Source organism: Marmota monax, unplaced genomic scaffold (genome assembly GCF_021218885.2).
Source record: "Marmota monax isolate L192 unplaced genomic scaffold, Marmota_monax_Labrador192_F-V1.1 WCK01_AAM20220418_F8-fsc00061, whole genome shotgun sequence".
Lineage (NCBI taxonomy): Eukaryota > Metazoa > Chordata > Mammalia > Rodentia > Sciuridae > Marmota > Marmota monax.
Genome location: NW_026695230.1, coordinates 13,642,206 through 13,663,471, shown reverse-complemented (window position 1 = coordinate 13,663,471; position 21,266 = coordinate 13,642,206). Strand labels below are relative to the sequence as shown.

The window sequence follows — 21,266 nt, the reverse complement described above, 5'->3', positions numbered from 1 at the left end:
CATATTTTCCAACTTTTTTTTTTTTTTTTGGTACTGGGGATTGAACTCAGGGGCACTCAACCACTGAGGCACATCCCCAGCCCTATTTTTGTATTTTATTTAGAGACAGGGTCTCACTGAGTTGCTAAGTGTCTTGCCAATGCTGAGGTTGGCTTTCAACTCTCAGCCTCATGATTCAGCCTCCAGAGCCACTTACAACATAAGTTTGTCATTGACTTTCAGCCTTTCTTTTCTTTTAATACAAATATTTAAAGTCATACATTTCCCTCTAAGCCCATCTTTAGCTGCATCCTACAAATTTTGATATTTTTGTTTAGTTCAAATTGCTCTTAATTTTCTTTGTGATTTTTTTCTTTGATCTATGAGTTAATTATAAAAGTGTTCTCTAATTTAAAAATACTTAGGGATTTTCCCAGGTATCTTTTAATTATTTATTTCTATCTTTTTGTTTGGTTTGGTTTTGTGTTTCTTCTCTATATTCAGTATGATACCTCATTCTCACACTTAATTTGTTGATTCCTTAGTGCTGAAGTGTCTGTTCCTGAGTTTTTCTGGGATATGGCCCACTCAAGGCAATTCTACTCTGTAAGCACCCCTACTTCCACTTTTCTCAACCCATATCTATCCTCTCTCCATTTTCCAAATTTTACAATAAATCTTATCAACTGTTGTCTTCACTCCTTTTCTCTCTGTTCCTTCTCTTTTGTTTCTGTGTTTTACTTTTTAAAATCCCACCCTCATTCTAGTTAGGTTAGGGTGGCGATGTTGATACAGACGTGTGTTTGATTTTCAGTGTTCCATTAACCTCCCTTGACCTCTGTGGTAGGCCATGGTAAGTCTGGTATAGGCCGGATGATGCTCTTAAGAAGTATGTAATTGCAGTCCAGCAAGAATTTCTCATATATTAAATTGGTGGATTCATGGATGATCTAATTTCTAATTTAATTCCTTTGTGGTCAAGAGAATTTTTCGTGACTTCAATTTCCTTTATCGAGATGGTGTGATAGCTCAACATAGGTCTGTCTTAGGGAATGTTTCATGTACATTTGTAAAGAATCTGCTGCTGTTTGGTGTAGTGTTCCACGATATGAAGTAGGTTAAGTTGTTCAGTAGTGCTCCCAAGCCATGTACTCTAATGTTACTTACGCTATCAATTACTGAGAGGAGAGTTAATACTCCTAACTGTAATTTTGGAATTATATATTTATCCTTTCAGTACAATCAATTTTTGCTTCATATATTTTGAAGCTCTGTAATTTAGTGCATCTGCATTTAATATCTTATCTTTTTGACATATTTACATTTTTATTATGGAATATTATTTCTGTTCTTATTTCTTGTCCTAAAACTACTTTGATATAACCACATGAGCTTTGTTACGATTAGTGTTTTCATACTACAGTTTTTCTATCTTTTGTCTTTTAGCTTCTCCTTATATTTAAGATAGATTTACTGTAAGTAGTATATAGTAAGTTCTTGCTTTATTAAAATCTAATCGGATAATCTCTACTTTTAAAATAATAAAGCTTAGACCATCTACATTTAGTGAATATCTAATATAGTTGATTTTCAATCTACTATTTTGCTATTTGTTCTTATATGTGTCATGTAATTTTATTTCCTTTCCATTCCTTCTTTTGGTTCAATCGAGATTTCTAACATATTATTTTGCTTCTGATACTGGCTTATTAATTATATCTATATATGCTTAAGGGAGGTATATGTGTATTTATAGTAGGTAGTTTATGGTTTATAATTTGAATTACTGATTTATCATAGCCTACCTAAAATAATACTATGCCACTACAGGTATAGTATACGACAACTGTATAGTTTTTTCTTTCAACATTTTTGTTGTTTTTAAATATTTTTTTTATTTTAGTTGTAGATAGACACAGTACTTTTATTTTATTTTTATGTGGTGCTAGGGATTGAACTCAGTGCTCTCCATATGCGAGGCAAGCACTCTATCACTGAGCTGTGATCCCAGCCCCATTTTTATTATTTTTGTATTACATTTTGCTTCAATGCATGTTTTAAAAAGGATCTTCTTTCTTTCTTTCTTTCTTTCTTATTATCTATATTTCCATCTAAGTTACCTGAAATAGTAAAAAAAAAAAAAAAGAGAGAGAGAAAAAAAAAACTTTATGTTTACTATTTCTGGAATTATTCATTTCATATAACATCTAGATTTTTTCACATTTTATATGCATATCTGCTAACAACAAATCCCAGCTTTTGTCTTCAAAAAAGAAATAAGATTTTTTAAAAACCTTAGCTTTGCCTTCATTGATAGGTTCTGCACCCCCGCCCTCTTCTTTCAGCTCTTTAATGATATTGTTGTATTGTCTTTCAACCTGTTTAGGTCCTGATGGGATGTACGTGAACATCCTTATCCTTGTTTCTCTGTGTGCAATGTAACATTTTTCTTTGTGTGCTTTTAAGGGTTTCTCTCTCTCTGATTTTCAGTAATTTTATTATCATGAACCTTACTGTGATTTTCTTTCTGTTTATCCTGATTGTGGTTTATTGAGCTTCTTGGAACTGTAGATTCATAGTTTTCATTGAGTTTGGATGGTTTTCAACAATATTGCATCAACTACCTTTTTGGTTCCCATTTCTCCCATTTCCTGGCACTGTAAACATGTATTTTAGACTACTCGATTTTGTCACTGAGGTTCTTGGTCATCTTTTTAGTTCATTTTGTTAATTTTCTCCCTTGTGCTTCATTTTGAATAGTTTTTGTTGCTGTTGTTAATTCCACTGATTTTTTTTTCTTTGCAATGCTTAATCTTCTGTGAAAATGATCCAGTGAAATTTTCATTTCAGTTTTGTATTTTTCATTTTATAGGTTCTGTTTGGTTCTTTTTTATACATTCAACTTCTGTTCTCATTGAATTCATTTGCTACATTTAGATTTAAAAAAAATTAATTAGTTGATTATTATAATTTGGGGGGAGGGAGTACTGGGGATTGAATTCAGGGGTACTCAACCACTGAGCCACATGTCTCTAAATAAATACAAAATACACATGTCTCTAAATAAATACAAAATAGGTATTTTGTATTTATTCTCACTGAGTTGCTTAGCGCCTTACTCTTTCTGAGGCTGGCTTTGAACTCGCAATGCTCCTGCCTCAGCCTCCTGAGCCACTGGGATTACAGGCATGTGCCACCATGCCCAGCTTAATTGTTTATTTTAATGGGCAAAATCTGTATAGATTTGTCCAGTATAGCATGATGCTTTACAATGCACACATTATGGAATGACTTGATAGAACTAATTAATGTATGAATTATCTCACATGCTTATAATATTTTGCGAGAATACTTTAAATCTATTCTTTTAGCAATTTTCAAGAATATAAAACATTTAACTATTATCACTGTGTTGGATGATAGATCTCTTAAAATTATTCAATTTAACTGAAAATTTAAATCCTTTGACCAATATCTCCTATTCCCTGTCTTCTAGTATGTGTTCACCATTCTACTCCCTGCTTCTACAATTCCTTTTTCAGATAGTTTGATGTTGATATATTTTAAAAATTCATAGATTTTCATTTGTAAATTTTGTATCCTACAATTTTGATAAATTGATTTATTAGCTTTTGGGGGGGTAGAATTATTTTTTTAAATTCTTGAGCACCTTCATAATAGCTATTTTATCATAATAGTTTCTTGATTCCAGCAGACCTGTCATTTCTGGGTCTGCTTTTATTGATTGATTTTTCTCTTATCTGATTTACCCTGCTTTTTTACATACCTAGTAATTGTTTACCAGCTGCTAAACATTATGAATATTGCTTTGTAGAGTGTCTAGATTTTTTTTAGTTAAATAATATTAAATAGGGAGTAAAGAATGTGTGGTGGGCAGTAAAGTAACTTGCAGATCACTTTTTTCCCACCAAGACTTGTTTTTAAGCTTTGCTCAAGTGAGTCTATAATAACATTTACTTTAGGCTAATTTATTTCTATTAATAATTGTGACATCTATGGTCTCTAAATGTCTCAAAGGTCTGTGCAACCTTGGCTAGTTAGAACTTGAACATGTTTCTCCTATAAAAGCTCCAGAGACTGCTTAGCCTACAAAGTTCTAGCAGCTATTTGCCCAAACTCATGCAGTTTCTCTCTATGCATCTATAGTTCATTATTAAGCAATTGATCAAAGGGACATCTGTGCTTATTGCTGAAGTCTTTTTTTTTTCCTTATCTCCCTCTCTCTAGTGCTCTGTCCTGTACATTCCAGCTGCCTCAATCTGTCCAGACTCTGATTTCTGTCTTTTCAACTCATTAAGTGTATGAGTTTAGGCTCTTCCTATCTGCACTGTAATTTGGAAAGGACCTTTAGGCAGAAAGCTGCTGTGATAGCAGGACTTTCCTCATTTGCATCTGTCCTTGCCTTTAACATAATTCTGCACTACTTGTTGTCCAATTTTTGGAAACAGATGCTTCATGTATTTTGTCCTGATTTCTAGTGCTTTGCGGTGAGAAATCAATTCCAGAGTCGCTTACTCTAACACAGCCAGAGTGGAACAATGCTGCAAAGATTTTAAAACTCTGCAAATGATAAGTGAACTCCAGAATGCCTCCTTCTACAATGGATGGAGGGGGTGAAGAGGGAGACTCGGAGACAACTCTATAGCTTCTTTCTTGCTAGAGTTTAAGAAATGCATTTTATTTGGAAGCATTTTTGCCTCCATTTCAAAATGGAATTTAATGGAAATACTTATTTTTTGCAAGTTAGAAAAAGTTCCAACTTTAAATTTATGCTCTTCCCATAAATGACTATTAATTAGGCAGTTTTGCAAATACCGAAGTATTGTTAATTTGGATCAGTGATGATGAAGGGGCAGCTGCTGCTGCTTATAATACTGACTACATTAACTTAAGCACCTCCAGTCAGTACCAGGCACTGTGTTGGGGCACTTTGCATTGATTAATTTTACTCTTGAGAGACTCAAGGAAGTTAAGTTAGTTCCTCAAGTTCACACGCTAAGAACTAAATGCCCAGTGACTGAATTACTCCATGGTAAATTAGTGGCTGGAACTGGGAAACAATCTCTGCTCACCTCTAACAATGCCTCCTTCGTATCATGCTGCTCTCTGATTCTATCTTTACCTGAGCTTTCCCATCTGGCAAATTAAAGTGGAAAACAGTGAACTCCCTCCCCAGAGAGGCTGTGTTATTATATACATGTTTTGCATTATTTTGCTCTGAATAACAGCATATGTAAATGTGCTCCTGGAGATTAAAATTACCCTTATTTTGTAAAACTTGGCCTATTCCACTAGGGTGAATAGTTGGAAATTATGGGGAGGAGAAGGCAGGCTGGAGAGAATGTTAACTGGCTTGGAATTGCTTTTCCTCCTTTCTGCCCACCCGTACATAGTCGTGTTCAGACACAAGCTGCCATTAGCAGAGTGAAGAGAAGTTTCCCATCGTGGAGTACTAGCTGGTTCTGATGTTTGGTTTCCAGAGCGGGTTAATCCAAATATTAATGCCTGTGTCCCAGGTTGATACGTAGGGGCAGATGTTCTTGCTGAGAAGAATGAAAGCTTCCTGTTGTACCTGGAAACCCTTATCACACCTGGTGCCCAGCAGGGTCACAAAGAGATTCTGGTTAACACGGGCACATGGTGGCTGCCAACCTCTTGTGCAGAGGCTGGCGTGGCCCGTGGCTTGGGCTGTCCGTGGGCCCTGTGTTGTTGAGCCATCCCTATCTTGAACTGCCTTTCCTGGCATTTGAATCATCACTTCGATGATGTGATAATATCTGCAAGTTGGGAAAATAAAAGTGGCATTTGTTTAGCTATAATTAATGAAATATTTATGTTGCATGAGACTATGTGATAAAACCTTAGGCTTAGAGTCCTTGTGCTTCTGATTACATTTGGGATTTTTTTTTCTGTGACCAGACATTCTGACGCCAGCTCTTTTACACTGAGCAGATGTCATGTAGTAAAAATGGGTGCCAGATGCTGTGAGCCGCAGAAGGGCGATTTGTTTAAGAGCTGGCTCCGACTTTTTTGCATTCAATTACTCTGTAGAAAGAACCTTACACAAGTGTTTAGGTAACTCAGCTAACTTCAGACATGCATTTTAATAATAGATCTCATCTCTGAATGCATTGTAAGCAACATACCGTATAAATGGTGTTTAAGGAATTAATTGATTTCTGCATAATACCTTGCTTTTTGGTTTTCTTGGCTTTTTTTTTTTAATATGAGAAGAGAGCTGCAAAACTCTTGGCAGGGATCCAGAAATGTAATTAATGTAGAGGGCCAAATTTTTAGTTGCCCTTAGGTACTGCTTCCCCAAGCTCCTGGCAGGTGCAGCTCGGGAAAGGCAGGGAGGGAGGACATGGGGTAAGTGCAAGGAGGGAGAGGCAGCTTTGGTGCACAGAGCAAAAAAAAAAAAAAGAAGCTAACAGTTCAGTAAGTTCTTCTCTTCCCATTTCAGGCTCCAAGCACATCCCTGTTGGAGCCCAGGTGACAGAGGCTGCCTCTCCATCTTCCTCGGCCACCTCCTCCTCTTCAGCAGATGAAGAATACGATTCCCCATTTTCCTGGAGGTCAAAGGTAACTTCATTTGGAAAACCAAACAAGGTGTTGGTCAGCCTCAGGTTTCAGACCCAGTGTGGGCTCTTAGCAGCAGTGAATCCATTAGGAGGACCATGGTGCTTTGCCTCCGAAGCAGCCCTTCTTTTTACTTGGAATACCCCAAAAACTACCTCCATAAAAAAGAAAAAAAGAAAAAAAAACAACCTTTCTCAGGGACTCTAATTGGGAAAGGGAAAAAAAGAGGCATATTTACTTGAAACCATTTGGTAACTGCAGCTCTTAAAAGCTGGTTTAATATGTGGTCCAACAAGCAAACCATTGAAAAAATTACACCAAGCAGATGCATATTTCCCCGAGGGAAGCACAACTTCATTTAAGAAGCACTAGAGGCAGATTGCATGGAAAATGTGATGTTTATTCTAATCAGAACTATGAAATGCATCTAGACATGGACACTCTGAGGATCCTACAACAGAAGGGGCTAGCCATGTGCCTGCGGGGGAGGCAGCAGTCTTCTTCATTTAGGGAACATTAATACTTCTAGAGAATACTTTAAACAACTCTCGTGCCCATAGAGAAAGCTGTAGATGTTTCTGTCTGTCACAGACTCAGGGACAAGCATCCAAAACCAAAACCCACTGGTGTTTTCTTTATCCACTGGGGCTGGAGCCTTTCCACTGGGACCAGGGAGGGGTGATAGATATCTGGACCTAAAATGTTTCCCGGGTGGACAGAGAAGCAGTTCACTGCTCTGGTGGTATTTATTTTTTGGAGCAGTGTTGGGGAGGGAGGGAGAGACCCAAATTTATTTACTGAGACTCAACTTTTCCATATCTGGCATTGGGAGCTTTGGCATCACCTCAAGTCACTCGGGGGTTCCAATTCCCCATGGTTTAGCTTGGAACAGTCAGAAGGGGGCTGGGACAAGAGAGAGAGAGAGAGAGAGAGAGAGAGAGAGACGGGCGGGGGGGAGGGGAGATGGAGAGAGAGCGTGTATGGATTTCTCATTTTTAAACGTGCGGCTTCTCTGATTAGCTTAATGCTCAACACAATGGATTGTGCATTGTGATTCTGGAGTTTCCTTTCTGCCCCATTATCCCCTTGAGGGACCCTAAGTTAATTCTGTGTTCAAATGAGACAGAAATCCCAGCTTTGACGGCTTCCACACTCAAGGAGAATAAAAGATTGGAGTGGCCAAAACACATGGAAGTAGCAAGATGATGTTTTTAAGGGCCAGCCTTACAAATAGTTCCTTGTCCTCCTGCTGGCCCAGCACAGAGCTAGTTGTCACTTATGCTGGCCGGGTGGCAAAAGCATGCCTGCTTTGCCTGGCTTCTGAGGCATCCTGCTCTTACAGGAAGGGAAACTGGCAGCAGGATCCCTTACTCATAAGGACTCACTCACACTGAAGGAACAAGGGGAAGTGTTTGTCTTCTAGTTTCCTCATTTCTTCTGTCCCGTGTCGGTGTGTCCCCAGCCAGGTGGTATAAAGCCCAGGCAGCTCAAATGACCCTCTGTACAGGAAACTGGAGACTGGATATGTCCCCTCTGCCTCTTCCTTTTGCTCCCACCTGCCCCACCTTTGCCTTTCCGCCCAGACCCACACCTGGATCTGAGACAGACAGGAAACCATGTGGTTCGGCCAGCTTTCTCCCTTTTCCTCTACTGTCTCTTTCCTTCCCTAGCCCTCAGCCTCTCCCCTCGCCTCTCTGCATTGTCTCTCTATTGAGAATAGAAAAACTGAGCCTGGCATATAATAAAGCCATGGGAATGCTTGTTCTTAAAGCAGACTTCCTTTCTACATCAACATCATCTTTTTTTTTTTTTTTTGATACCAAGAATTGAACCCAGGAGTGCTTAACCACTGAGCCACACCCCCATCCCAATTTTGTATTTTATTTAGAGACAGGGTCTCACCAAGTTGCTTAGCGCCTTGCTAAGTTGCTGAGGCTGGCTTTGAACTCGCAATCCTCCTGCCTCAGACTCCTGAGCCGCTGAGATTATAGGCATGCGCCACTGAGCCTGGCTCAATACCTTTTTGGTAAGAGATAATCACTAACTATTTCCTCTCCCAGGTTCTGTTTGGTGACTCTCGATAAAGCAGTCAGGGCTTGATGTTTTACTGCTGGGAAACACTAAGACCACACGGGGTTGTTGAGGCCACACCCCCATCCCCACTGCTCTGCCTTTCCCAGGAGTTGGATTAATGGTCTCCCTTTAAAGGGAAATATTGGCACTTAATTTCTATAAGATCCACCATAGAGCAGGGGTCCTTGATGTGCCCCAACAGTTTATGGCAAGAGGAAAGGCAATGTAGACTGGATGGAAATGAAGATATTGGATTCAGCCTGTCTAGGCTTAACTCCTACCTCTCCCCATTACTAATTGTGTCAGTTTGGGGAAATTATTTAACCACTCTGATTTTTTTATTTCTACATTTACAGAATAAATACAATCTGAGGAATAAATGAGATGATACATGTGAAGTAATGAGTTCAGTATGGCATGTAGCACTCAATACCTGTTAGGATTTATCATGTTGGTCAGTAGGATGGCCACTCCAGAGATACTTGTTAAGTCAATGAATTTATTTTCCATACAGGTTGAGTTGGTCTTCTCTGGATCGCAGCTTGTTGATCCCTACCACCTCTCTCCCTGCACCAGCCTCTCCTCAAAGATCCTAGCTACCAACTGAAGGGTTCCCCATGCAAAAGGCCTGAAACCCCTCTTCAGGCTGATTGATAGTCATCTGGAAGGATTCCCAAAGAAACAAAGATGATGTAATATAAGAAAAATTGGGTTCTGAGAGCCAAAATATTTTTTCCCAGCATGAATAGCTTCAGGATTTAGGTCCTAAGGAGAATTCAAGAAAATCAAATCTCATTTTTAAAGTGAATGTTTCCACTGATAATGGGCAAAGCTTCCGGAGGCTTCAAACTGGATGCTCGTGATGGTTTCTCCATCCGTAGCCAAGGAGGTGACAGAGAGAACCACAAGGCCCTGAAGCATAAGTGCTTTCAAAGAATAGTCTCTGACCTCTGGTTTGGACCCAGATTGCCCTGGCAGTAGGTCTTTAAATCTCTATTCCCCATTTATGGATTGACAATCATTGAATGAGAAAATAATCATCACAGTCTTTGAGTGCCCGGATATGAAGCTAGTTGCAGCAATTTTTAAATTCCCTATTTGTTTTCTGAGATAATAGATATGCCAGTTCCCCTGATATGATCATTGCACATTTTATAAATGCATTAAAGTATCTCACTAGACCCCATAAATATGTATAGTCACTACATGTCAATTAAAATATAAAAAATAAGTTCCATATTTGTTTCTTCCAGTATTGAAAAGTAAGGTCTAGCATGTTATAATCCTCATTCTAATATGTATAAAGTTGATGTGTTTGTTCAGAGAAGGTAAACTCACAGTAAAACTAGCCCAATTTGAACATTTATCTTAACTATACCGGGTGTGTGTGTGTGTGGTTTAAAACATACTCCTACACCCAAAAAGTAATAGATTTTAGTAGAACATAGTCATGTTGATTTATAATACAAAATAATATGTTGGTAGTGAAAATCATGTTATTGATTATAGTCTGATCTCTTTTTCTGAGCCTTCTGCAAAGCGCTTGCCCACATCATCTCGCTTTGCCCTTGTTGTATCCCTTCGAGGTGGGCATTGAATCCTCCTCATCACTTGGAAGAGGACTCTGGCATTCAGAAAGCTGAGGAATCTTCTGAAGTTCACACAGCTCCTCTGGGAATTGATGGCAGCTTTTCTTGGCCCAGGTCGGGGCCATTGCTCTGCTGCTTCTCTGATCAGGAAAATCTCCAATTGGTAGAAGTGCCACACCACCACTTCTTCTTTCCTTGGTATCTAAAACCTTGGGAGTGGCACCATCGAGAGCCAGACATCTGTTTTACATGGATCAGTACTGGATATTCTTTTTTCCCCCTCTTTCTGTCTTTGAACAAGTCCAGGCATACACAAAACCCATGATGATAATGCTGTATTTGTACAAGCAAAGTGAGGTACGGATGGGAAGTAGCCTTATGCCAAATGTTTCAAAACCAAGAAACACTTTACTTTGAATTATGTAGATACATTCTCCTGTTTATAAGTTTATTTATATATTGTAGACCCAACTTTAGTACTGTTTAAAGTTTTCAACTGGTGTTCATTGTGTGTGTGTGTGTGTGTGTGTGTGTATGCCTGCCTGCCTGGGGCCATCATCCCTGGGCAGGGTGGAAGCACCCATATAAGTCTAATTATTCTATTATTTCATTCTTCAACTGAGCTAAACCTAGTTAGTACTTGATTAAAGCCTCTCCCACCTATCCTCCCCCCCACACACACACACACACACTTACATTCTGACACCCACTAGCCATGTGTGGCCACTTAAATTCATTAAAATTAAATTTAAAATTCAATTTCTTCTTCACATTCGTCTCATTTCCAGTGTCTGATAGGCACAGAGGGCCATATTTTATACAGCACGGATACAGCTTATTTCCATCTCTGCCGGAAGTGATAGAGGATGCCATCATCCTAGAAGCTAAGCCAATGGCTGGGAGCTGTGGAAGGGCGGAAGACTGTGAAGACAATTTGTAAATTTCAGTCCTGCTTTTAGCAGTCTTATTTTTCCTTCTCTATTGTTTCCCTTAGGAAGAGAAGATACTCAGAAGAAGGAGGAAACTGGAAAAAGCAACAAGGCAATTGGTTAAGCAAGAAGAGTTGAAAAGACTTTATAAAGCTCAGGTCAGAAGATAGACATGAGATGAGCAAGTGGGCCTGGGGCTGCATGGGAAGGCCCCTCGGGGTCTGTGCTGTGTTGGGGAGGTGGGCTTTCTGGGAAAGGCCCGTCTCTTCTCTGAGGGACCAGGTGTGTGGCTTTCTAAAGGCCTTGGCCCAGTCCCTAGTGGGACTTTGGGCCAGGTGCTGAGCTGGCCTACTCCCAGCCACCTTTCCATCTGCAGACGTGTGTTCTGCAAAGCAAAGCTGAGACAAGAATCTGCATATGGCCTTGGGAATCACCCTGAACCCTGACTGCCTTATAACAGTGACCTTGGCTTTGTCCTCTGAGGACACATATCTTCCATCAACTCCCTGAATGTCTTTGCTAAGATGACAGCTAATGGGAGCTGTCTCTATTTCAGGATTTGTTGAAAGCATCTGTATCCAGCACTCCAATACAGATTTCCTGGCCTGATGGTTTACTCCAAACATTTCTGCCCAAGGTCATTGCCAACAGGCAAAATAAAACAGAAAATCTAGGCATCCTCCATCTTCCTGAAGACCCCAAGCCATGTCTTGAAGAATAGCTGGATTTGAGGATATAAGGACTTAGAATGACCACTCATGTTAATTCATGTACCCTTCCCTCCCTTTTTCCTTTTATCTAGTCATGTAACCCTGTGTGTTAGTCAGCTTCCCATTACTGTAACAAAATACCTGACATAATCAACTGAAAAAGAAAAAGGGTTTATTTTGGTTCATAGTTTCAGAGAGCCTAGTTCATGATTAGTGGTCCTGTTCCTTTGAGCCTGTGGTGACACAGCCGTCATGGTGGGAATGTGTACTGGAGCAACCTGCTCACCTCATGGTGGCTGGGAAGCAAAGAGAGAGACAGAAGAGGAGCTGGAATCCCAATATCCCCTTCAAGGGCACATCTCAATGATATAACTTCCTTCCAGTAGGCCCCACCTCCTAGAGGTTTCACCACCTCCAAATAGCACCATGGGCTGGGGGGCTGGGGACCAAGCCTTTAATATGTAGGCCTTTGGGGAACATTACAGATCCAAACTACAGCATCCTTAAATAGCTCCTGCCAAGAATGAGTCCTTTTACCAGCTTCCATGATCTTTCTCAGTAACTGACTCAGGGCCACTTCCACATCCTGGACAGGAATGACTCTATAAATTCCCCTCTTTCCGCTCTCAACTTCTAAAACAGGTTTCCTTAAAAATGTTTCCACTTGTCCTTCTAAGAGCAAGACATGTCTATATGACACTGATTGGCAGGTCTTGCAATTTCTCACTTCAGGCAGTAAGAAGAATTACAATGGTCTTTTGAGTCCTAACCTGCTAGCACCCGTGGTGGCCCTCTTTGATCTCTGAGTTCACCCTTCTTTTTAAAGACTCACCACTGCGTAGGTCTGCTTGGGCTGCCATCACCAAATGCCACAGACTGGTGGGGCTTAAACAACAGACATGGGTCTTCCCACCCTTCTGGAGGCTGCAAGTCTAACATCAAGGTGCCATTCAGCTTGGAGAGTGGTGAAGTCTCTTCCTGGCTGGCAGACAGCTGCCCTGGCTGGGTCCGCACATGATCTTCTGCAAGTGCACATGTGGAGAGAGAGACCTCTGTTGTCTCTTCCTCTTCTTATAAGGACAGACCTATCAGATCAGGGCCCCATCCTTGTGACCTCACGTGACCATTACTGGCTCCTTCTAGACCCTGTCTCCAAATACAGCCCCACTGGGACTTAGGGCCTCAACTATGAATTTGGGGAAAACAGAATTTAGTCCCTAACAATCATATAGCTGTACTGCACAGGCATCAGTAGTAAAGTCATTTAACAGCTTCCCTTCTTAGTAATTCTACAGCACACTTGCAAGAGATGGATTTATAAAGGTACAATAATGTCATTAAAGGACAGACAGAAAGGAAGAGGGCATGAAATTATAAGTAATTATAGACAGAATCTCTGTCTATGTCAGACTTTATGTTTTGAACTTGAATACTCTTAGCTGGGACAAGAGAGCCAGGGGGCTGCTCAGAACCCACCCCCTGGTTGGGTCTCTTCACGGGATCAATGATGCCTTGGCTACTGTGCCCGTGGTTCCAGGGGAGAAGGAAAAGCATGTGGGTTAAGGAGGAAGGAATGAGACAGTGCAGAAGTCCAATAGAAAAAGAATGCAGGTGTCCTGCCTGCCCAGACAGCTGACAGTTCCTTCAACGTTTCTCTTCTGACAGGTGCAAAATCCATTTTGCCAAAGGATGTCCCTTTGGGCAGCATGGGTCTGGTGTGAGGTAGCAGAGAAAATTGATGAGGATAAAGAAAATTATATAGGAAAGGCTTTCCCTAGCTCTCCTTCCCAACAGACTTCAAGGAATAATAGCTAGCAGGGAAAATAAATGTATTAATGCCAGCCCAGTCGTGACCCCAAACCTTAATAGGTGCTATGGAGAGTCTAAGGAGAGTATGAGTTGTCCCTTAATGTGTTAAATAAACATCATGTGTCTTGTCTTAATAACTTGCTTGTCACAAAGCCACAGTACACTTCTACAGTGACAGAACCCTGGGCATCAGCCTGAGGTGCAAGAAAAGCGTAGGTGCCATTTGTGGCTAAGGACAGTAGCAGGATAATCCTGAACCCCAGAAGCTGAGCAGGTCTCCTGCCCATATCATATTCTGGAGAAGTGTCTGCTGGCTCTCCTTGAGAAAATAGAACCTGGACATACTTCTCTGAGCTCGTATTCTGCAGTCCGGATCATTATGCTATGGCCATAGTCAGAGGCTATGGGCTCCAAGGAACCCAGGAACCACGAGCACCACCTACAATCCCTGCAGTCCCATCCTGGAGGACTCCAGTGTGCCTGACCTTATCAGGGGACTGTTTTGATAATGTACTTGGCAGCAGATGGAAAACACAGGGAACATTAAGGTCTGCTGGTCTGGGAATTCCGAGGCCCTTGGCCAGGACATGAAGGCAGTAAGGTCACTCGCGACAGCGCCTCTTCCTCCTGGAGAGCCAGTGGCACAATCAGCCCCCTTGATATGTGTCCAGTGCTCCCTCGTAATGTGTGATCCTGGTGTTGCAGGCCATCCAGAGGCAGCTGGAGGAGGTAGAGGAGCGGCAGAGGGCTTCCGAGATCCAGGGCGTGAGGCTGGAGAAGGCACTGCGAGGAGAAGCAGGTACGGCACCCAAGCAACGGGGTGCGGGTCTTAGTCTACGGTTTGAGAATGGTGCTGGTCCTATCCTAGGGGCAAAACAAAGAACATGTCCCGTCCCCCCAGAGATCTGTCAACGTGGACAAGTAGTGCTGAGTCCACATCTGCTTCACACTTTTTTTTAAGCTTTTTTTTTTTTTTTAAATAACTTATTTTTATTTGTATACATGACAATAGAATGCATTTTGACATTTTTACATAATGAAGTATAACTTCCCATTCTTGTGGTTGTACATGGTATGGAGTTATACTGGTCGTGTATTCATATAGGAACATGGAAAATTTATGTCTGATTCATTCTACTGTCTTTCCTATACTCATTCCCCGTCCCTTCCCTTCATTTCTCTTTGTTGAAGCCAATGAACTTCTGTTCTTCCCTCCTTCTCTTATTGTATGTTTGCATCCGAATATCAGAGAGAAATTTAACCTTTGGTTTGGGGGGGATTGGTTTATTTTACATATCATGATAATCTCCAGTTCCATCCATTTACTGTTAAATGCCATAATTTCATTCTTCTCTATAGCTGAGTAATATTCCATTGTGTGTATATACCGCATTTTTTAAGTCCATTCCTCTGTTGAAGGGCACCTAGGTTGGTTCCATAGCTTAGCTATTGTGAATTGAGCTGCTATCAACATTCATGTGGCTGTGTCACTAGGGTATGCTGGAAATCATCCCATTTTACACTAATATTTTTCCTTTGCATGCCTGACTAGAAAATAGAAAACAAAAGGCTAAATTTATTTCTCTTACTAATACCTAAAGGTATATATCGTTTACACTAACTTCCCTCCTTTTGTCTAGTTTTTCTATATCCTAAGTTCACATTCCTGCTTCACACTTTAAAAATCCCATAGTGGCTGTGCTTGGAGGTGCATGCCTATAATCCCAGCAACTTGGCAGGAGGATTCCAAATTTGAGGACAGTCTCAACAACTTAGTGAGATGCTGAGAAACTTAGCAAGACCATTTCAGAATTAAAAAAAGAAAGCAAGCACCGGGGGGGGAAGAAAAACCTACCTGGTGGTTCAATATGAAGTTCCTCTGGGCATTGGTCAGCTGGTGGACCTTGTCACTGCTCTTTGAGACATGCAGCCTCTATTCTGGCTAGCATAAATGTCCTTTGCAATTCAGGGTTTAAGATACATGCAGGGGAAATATTTGGGAATTTGAGCAATTTTTGGAAGTGATTCCAAGCTCAGTTAAAGTCCTGGTTTCTCTCTTTTCCTTCTGTATCACCTGGGGCTAGTCACGTTGTAAACCTTTATAAACTTTCATTTTTTCTCATCGAAAACTGACATGCGAGTGCTTTTCTGCCTTATAAACTGAAATGATGATTAAAGAAGAAATTATACATGATGCTGAATTGAATCAGCCCTTGCCTGGACTTAGGTAAAAGCAATAAATGGGAATGGCCCACGGAGCTTCAGACTCCTACATTCAAATCGAGCCCATCCCTGAACTCCTGCCACGTGCTGGACATGAAGGCACATACCCATCACACTACGGTGATGGGTATGACAACGTTTCTGCCTTGAGAAGTTTATAGTCCATTTGTCCACTGAGAGACAGAGACAGGTGAACAGGTGGAGCACAGTACAGTATGAGAGCTATAATAGCATGAGGGGGCCGTGCCAGTGAACCAAGATCTTAGAGGGAGAGAGTGATCAGGCCAGGCTCCTTGGGAAAGGTGGTGTGCAAGATGAGAATCGGGAGGAAGAACAGGAATTCACCAGTGAGGGCTCAGTTTCCTTAAGTGGGAGTGATGACCAGACTTGCTTCTTGAGCTTGCACCAAGGATTAGCTAAAACAGCTCACACAAAACCCCTCGCTCAGGGCCTGGCATCCAGTGAATGATTAATCAAGTTTTTTTTTTCCTTTTCTTACTAATTTACACTGGATTTCCTTGTAAAGAGAACCTCCTCATCAGTACTTATCTGTAGGAATCTCTTGGTTGCAGCAAAAAGCCTGGGAAGTGAAAAGGACACACCAGCAGAGCTGGGGCCTGTGTCCGTTTGCCAGTAGGAACACAGGTCAACATGTGACATGGTTCTGCTCCCATTAGGCTGGGCAGAATTGGGAAAGTTGCTTAATGTCTCTGGCCCCAGATTCCTATCTGAAAGATGGAGATGATAATTCCTGTATTGTCAAGTCATTTTGAGAATTAAGAAGTTGATGGGCAAACATCTACCAGGGTGTCTACTAGAGTGCTGGCATCCAACAAACACTACCTAATCTTATTTTGCAAAATATTAAGTCTCCACACACATATACGTTTAAAGAACTGTCTTTCTAATCTTGACTGTTTGAAATTTAAATCATAGATACCAAATTTCTAAAGCTTCTTTTGAAAATTTCCCTCATACCAGTTGTAAAAAAAAAAAAAAAAAGAAAAGAAAAGAAAGAAAGAAAAAGAAAAAGCAAAGCAAGCTAGCTAGCTAGCTATTTTGAATTTCACCTAAAGAAATCCTGCCAGTGGATAGTGTTTTCAAAGGCGTGCCAAGCCCGTCAGAAGATGGATTCCATTCATTCCCTCTATGTCCTTGTTAATTTAATTCCCCTGTTAAGTTTATGGGCCTTTTTGTCCTTGAATATCCTTGTGGGGGTGACAGATACAGATCAACAAGGGGGGGGGGGTGGAGACAAAAAAGAGTCAAGTCATGGAGTATGGCCTTCCTGGAGACCCACAGGAAGAGTTGTAAGCCAGGCCATCAGAATTAATACACTGTAACTCATAATAACATTTGTGTAATAATAATATTCCTTTGCAGTTCAATATTCTATCCAGTCCCTTTAAGAGATTGCCCTGTTGCTTAATGAATGACCAATGCTTATTAGGTTAAGTTGTATTTGAGCTGGCCTCTGCTGCTCCGGTTCAAGTGATTTAATGGGAATTATTTAATAGGTATTATTAGGATAATTAGAAAATGATCACAGTTAGGCAATAATATTGAGCTGTAAAGGTTGTGAATAACCAAATTTAGAGACAGGCCTGAAAACAGGAGTACCCTGCGACAGTCAGGCCAGGCTCCTCTAATAATTATGTGCGGCAGCCTGAAAGGGCCTTTTGTTCCTGGGAGTTATTCATTAGGGGGGCGTTGAATTAGAGGACCGTGCGGGGGTACAGGACAAGGGCCATGATGGCTGATGAGCAAAATGAGGCTTTGATGAGCTCCTAATTGTCCTGACAACAATTCCTGCTTTCTTCTTCCCCATCAATCAGAAATGAGCTCCTCCGCTCCCCCGGGATGGATTTTTCCCCATTTTGTGGAGAAAAGGGAAACAAAGAAAAACAGAAATCTGACCCATCCACCCTAGATGACAAATCATGATGATTTGCAGGACATGTCTGTGTCTGTCTGTCTTTGACAAAGGCGATGGCATCCCCCCATGGTCCTATCTGCACAGGTGGTGGACAGGACTAGCGGTGCCCTCATTCCTGGGGGCTGCCCTCGGTGGGAAGGCCACCCTGACTCGGCCGGCCACTAAGCCCCTTCTCGGTGGAGGCACTGTTTGCTATCCACTGGTTTGTTGGTGGCCAACATGGTGGTCAGTGTTGCCCACAGGGGCCCCTGGATACCCCCATTTATCAAGAGACCACCCTTCAAACCTAAGTGGCCCAGATGTCTGAATCTGAGCTTTCTCTCCATATCTGGAAAGAGGTGAAATCTGAGGAAAACTGAGCAGCTTCAAAGGAGAAAGGATTTATCTGAAGGGAAAGTGGACAATTTATTCCTCCCTTATTGTTTAACTCACTTTATCAGCTGGTTGTCTGCATTCGGCTTCTTGCCTTTTTTGGATGGTTTTCAGATGGTTTCTCCTTTATTAAGGGGTTCACAAAGACAAGTATGATGAGTGAGGCTGCCAGCAGGTGGCAGCAGGAGCACACATTATAAGGAGAAACTTCAAGGACGATTTAGACAGGAAGAGGGAAGTAGTTTGGTTTATACTCTGTGGTTTTCATCTTGACTACAGCTGAGGAAAAGAAGGAATAATATTTTCCTAAATAATTTAAACATGAGTCCTGATGGGGGGAAAAAAACAAAACAGGTATTAGACGCTCCTGAGTTTGAATCTTGGTGTTGCCATTATAAAGCAAATACCTCTCTGACAAATTTTCTCCTCTGTAAAATGGGACTAATAATCTCCACCTACTGGGGTTGTAAAAAGAAAACATTAAATAATATGATGTTGGTAAATCATCTGAAAAGGAGCCTGGCATATAATGGGTGTTCCAAAAAGATTCATTCCTTCTCCTTCCTTTTATATCCCCATCACTTGAAAATGCAGTTTTCTCAAATTGTGTTCATTTGCTTATTTATTCACTCTGTTCACTTATAACTATATTCCCTAGAAGAGATTTAAGCTGGTTTCTATAAATACAAAAAAATACATGCAGTTCACATGTTTTGTCCAAGTGAGAATCTCATTGCAGATTCATTGTTGTGCCCCAACAAAACACCACTGATTCCATAAAAGCAGTTCAACAATGAGAGCAGAACACTGTGGTTCTAAAGCCTGCCTCTCTGATAGCCAGCCATCACTTGGGAATGGATCTGGGGACCGGATATCGTTTAGGAAACCTTCCAGAACTATTTGTTCTCTAAATGTACCCAAAGGCGGTCAACTCAAGGTTATACACATGTCCGGTTACTGTGCTTGTAAAGGTCAGCAGAACAGGGAAGTGTTGAGGACCCTCCATGTTCAAGGAGTCTGACTGTTTGAATAGAGGTAAGCATAAAAATGGAACCACAGATAATATTTCACCCCAGAATAAAATAGGATATGGTCAGAAAAAGGACTCAAACTATTGAGAATGTAAGAGTAACAAGAATCCAGAGTTAATGAAGCAAGGAATTTGAGTTGGTTTGCCTTAGCTTTATAGGTTCTGGATCCTTCCAGTGAAATTTAGTGAATCACAGGAAGGGAGTTTATTATCCATAGCACAATGTACAGCAGGAGCATCAGCATGGTGGCACAAGTGGCCTGTGCCAAGTCCCAGGGTATGACATAATAGGCCTGGATGGCACCTGTGCACACCAAGGTGTGTACCACAGCTAAGGATCCCCGGGTGAAGAACTCAACAACTCTGGAGCAAATGCTAAGTGGGCCTGTAGCTCTTTTCCAGGAAGCAGGTCATTGTGCAGTGGTCATCCTAGGGCGTGCCTACCTACTTCTCAGAATTATCTACCTGGCTAGTTTCAGGAATGGCTCAAGGTCAGAGGCTGGCTAGACCTTGCAGTTTGACACACTCAGTGAAGACGTGCAAGGATGTTCACAGTCCATGGAAGACTGCCCTGCTCGACAAATATCCACAATCCATCTATTGGGTGGGCCCTGGAAAAAGTCAGTGTCCTCTTTATAGGCCAAAAGTTGACTGTAAAGACCAAAGACAACCCTCTTAAACTGATTTTTTAAAAATAATTGACAGAAATAAAGAACAAAAAGGACAGACTAGACCAAAGATACAGTAAAAATTCAAAGAGACAAAAGAATCCCATGAACACTAATCCCATTAATTTTAAATTCTGGCAATCTAAGTGTGATTTGACAGTCTCCATATTTAAAGATTAAAGAGAAAAGCTATATGAGCTTTTCAATACAATAAGGAAAATCATATGACAAAATTGAACATCTATTTGGGATACAAAAAAAAAATAACTTTTGGCAAAAGAAGCAATAGAACTTTCTTAATTTGAAGAGTCTCTTCCAAACCCCTGCAGCAACATTGTTGAATAGGAGCATTCTTTTCAAAATCAGTAATAGATGAGGTTGCCTACCATGACATCTTCTATTCAGCTTGGTACATGCTTTTCTAGCCAGTTCAGTAAGGCAAGGGGTGGGGGGTGGGGGCAACATAAAGTTTGGAAAGGAAGAGACACATTTTTATTGTTTTCAGATTGCCCACATGGAAAACCCAAATGGGCATACCAAAGAAATTATTAAAAATAATAAGATCCAATATCATAGTCCATAGATATAAGATCAAACTGGTAAGATCAATTGCATTTCTATATCTCCTCATCAAGCACCTAAAAAAAATGAAATAACAAAGATGAGATCAATTACAGTAACATCAAAAACAATAAGGTACTTGGGAATAAATCCAACAAAAAATGTGTACCACCTTTATGGAGCCAATTTTAATGCTTTACTGAAAGTCACCAAAGGAACCAAACATAATCCCACATATCTAAAAACTTGATATAAACCAGCAGTGGGGTTGGACATTACAAGAAACAAATGACTCTAAGACAATTGGTTTTCCATATAGGAAAAAAAATTGAAATTAGGTCTTATATCATATATGCATATCAATTCCATATAGATTATAACTTTAATTTGAAAATGAAATTTGAGAAGTTAAGAAAAATCTCTCTTGACCTCACACTGGTAGTTAATAGACACTATAAAGGAAATGAAAGAAAAACCACTAATGCAGAAAATATGTTTGCAGCCAAACATATTTAAACCAAAGGGAAAAAATTAGTATTCTAGTATATTCTTGTTATGGTTTGGATAGGAGGTATCCCCCAATAACCTCACATGATAGACCATGAAGTGATGTTCAGAGGTGAAATGATTAGATTATGAGAGCTGCAACCCAATCAGTGGGTTGATCCATTTGATGGATCAATCATTTGAATGGCTCACTGAGTAGTAACTCTAGGCAGATGGGGTGTGGCTGAAGGAAGTAGGTCACTGTTGAGGGGGTGTGCCTTTGGGAATTATATTTTGTCCC

At 40.8% G+C, this 21,266-nt stretch overlaps 1 protein-coding gene and 1 long non-coding RNA gene across 8 annotated transcripts in view; one reads left to right on the top strand and one right to left on the bottom strand.

Annotated features, from left to right (window-relative positions):
* Mical2 (microtubule associated monooxygenase, calponin and LIM domain containing 2) overlaps positions 1-21,266 on the top strand; it is a 218,593-nt gene that overhangs the window by 179,142 nt on the left and 18,185 nt on the right. For all 5 annotated transcript variants that reach the window (XM_046437987.2, XM_046437983.2, XM_058576958.1 and 2 more), the window contains 3 exons: positions 6,464-6,582; positions 11,236-11,328; positions 14,395-14,488. In XM_046437987.2, the coding sequence (XP_046293943.1) occupies positions 6,464-6,582; positions 11,236-11,328; positions 14,395-14,488 (306 nt within the window). The remainder of the gene's footprint in view (positions 1-6,463; positions 6,583-11,235; positions 11,329-14,394; positions 14,489-21,266) is intronic.
* The window catches only part of LOC124088438 (uncharacterized), a 27,335-nt gene continuing 15,200 nt past the window's right edge, over positions 9,132-21,266 (bottom strand). For 2 of the 3 annotated variants that reach the window (XR_009226130.1, XR_006850355.2), the window contains one exon: positions 9,132-20,556. This is a non-coding gene — a long non-coding RNA (uncharacterized LOC124088438). The remainder of the gene's footprint in view (positions 20,557-21,266) is intronic. The other variant, XR_009226131.1, reaches the window with a different exon arrangement.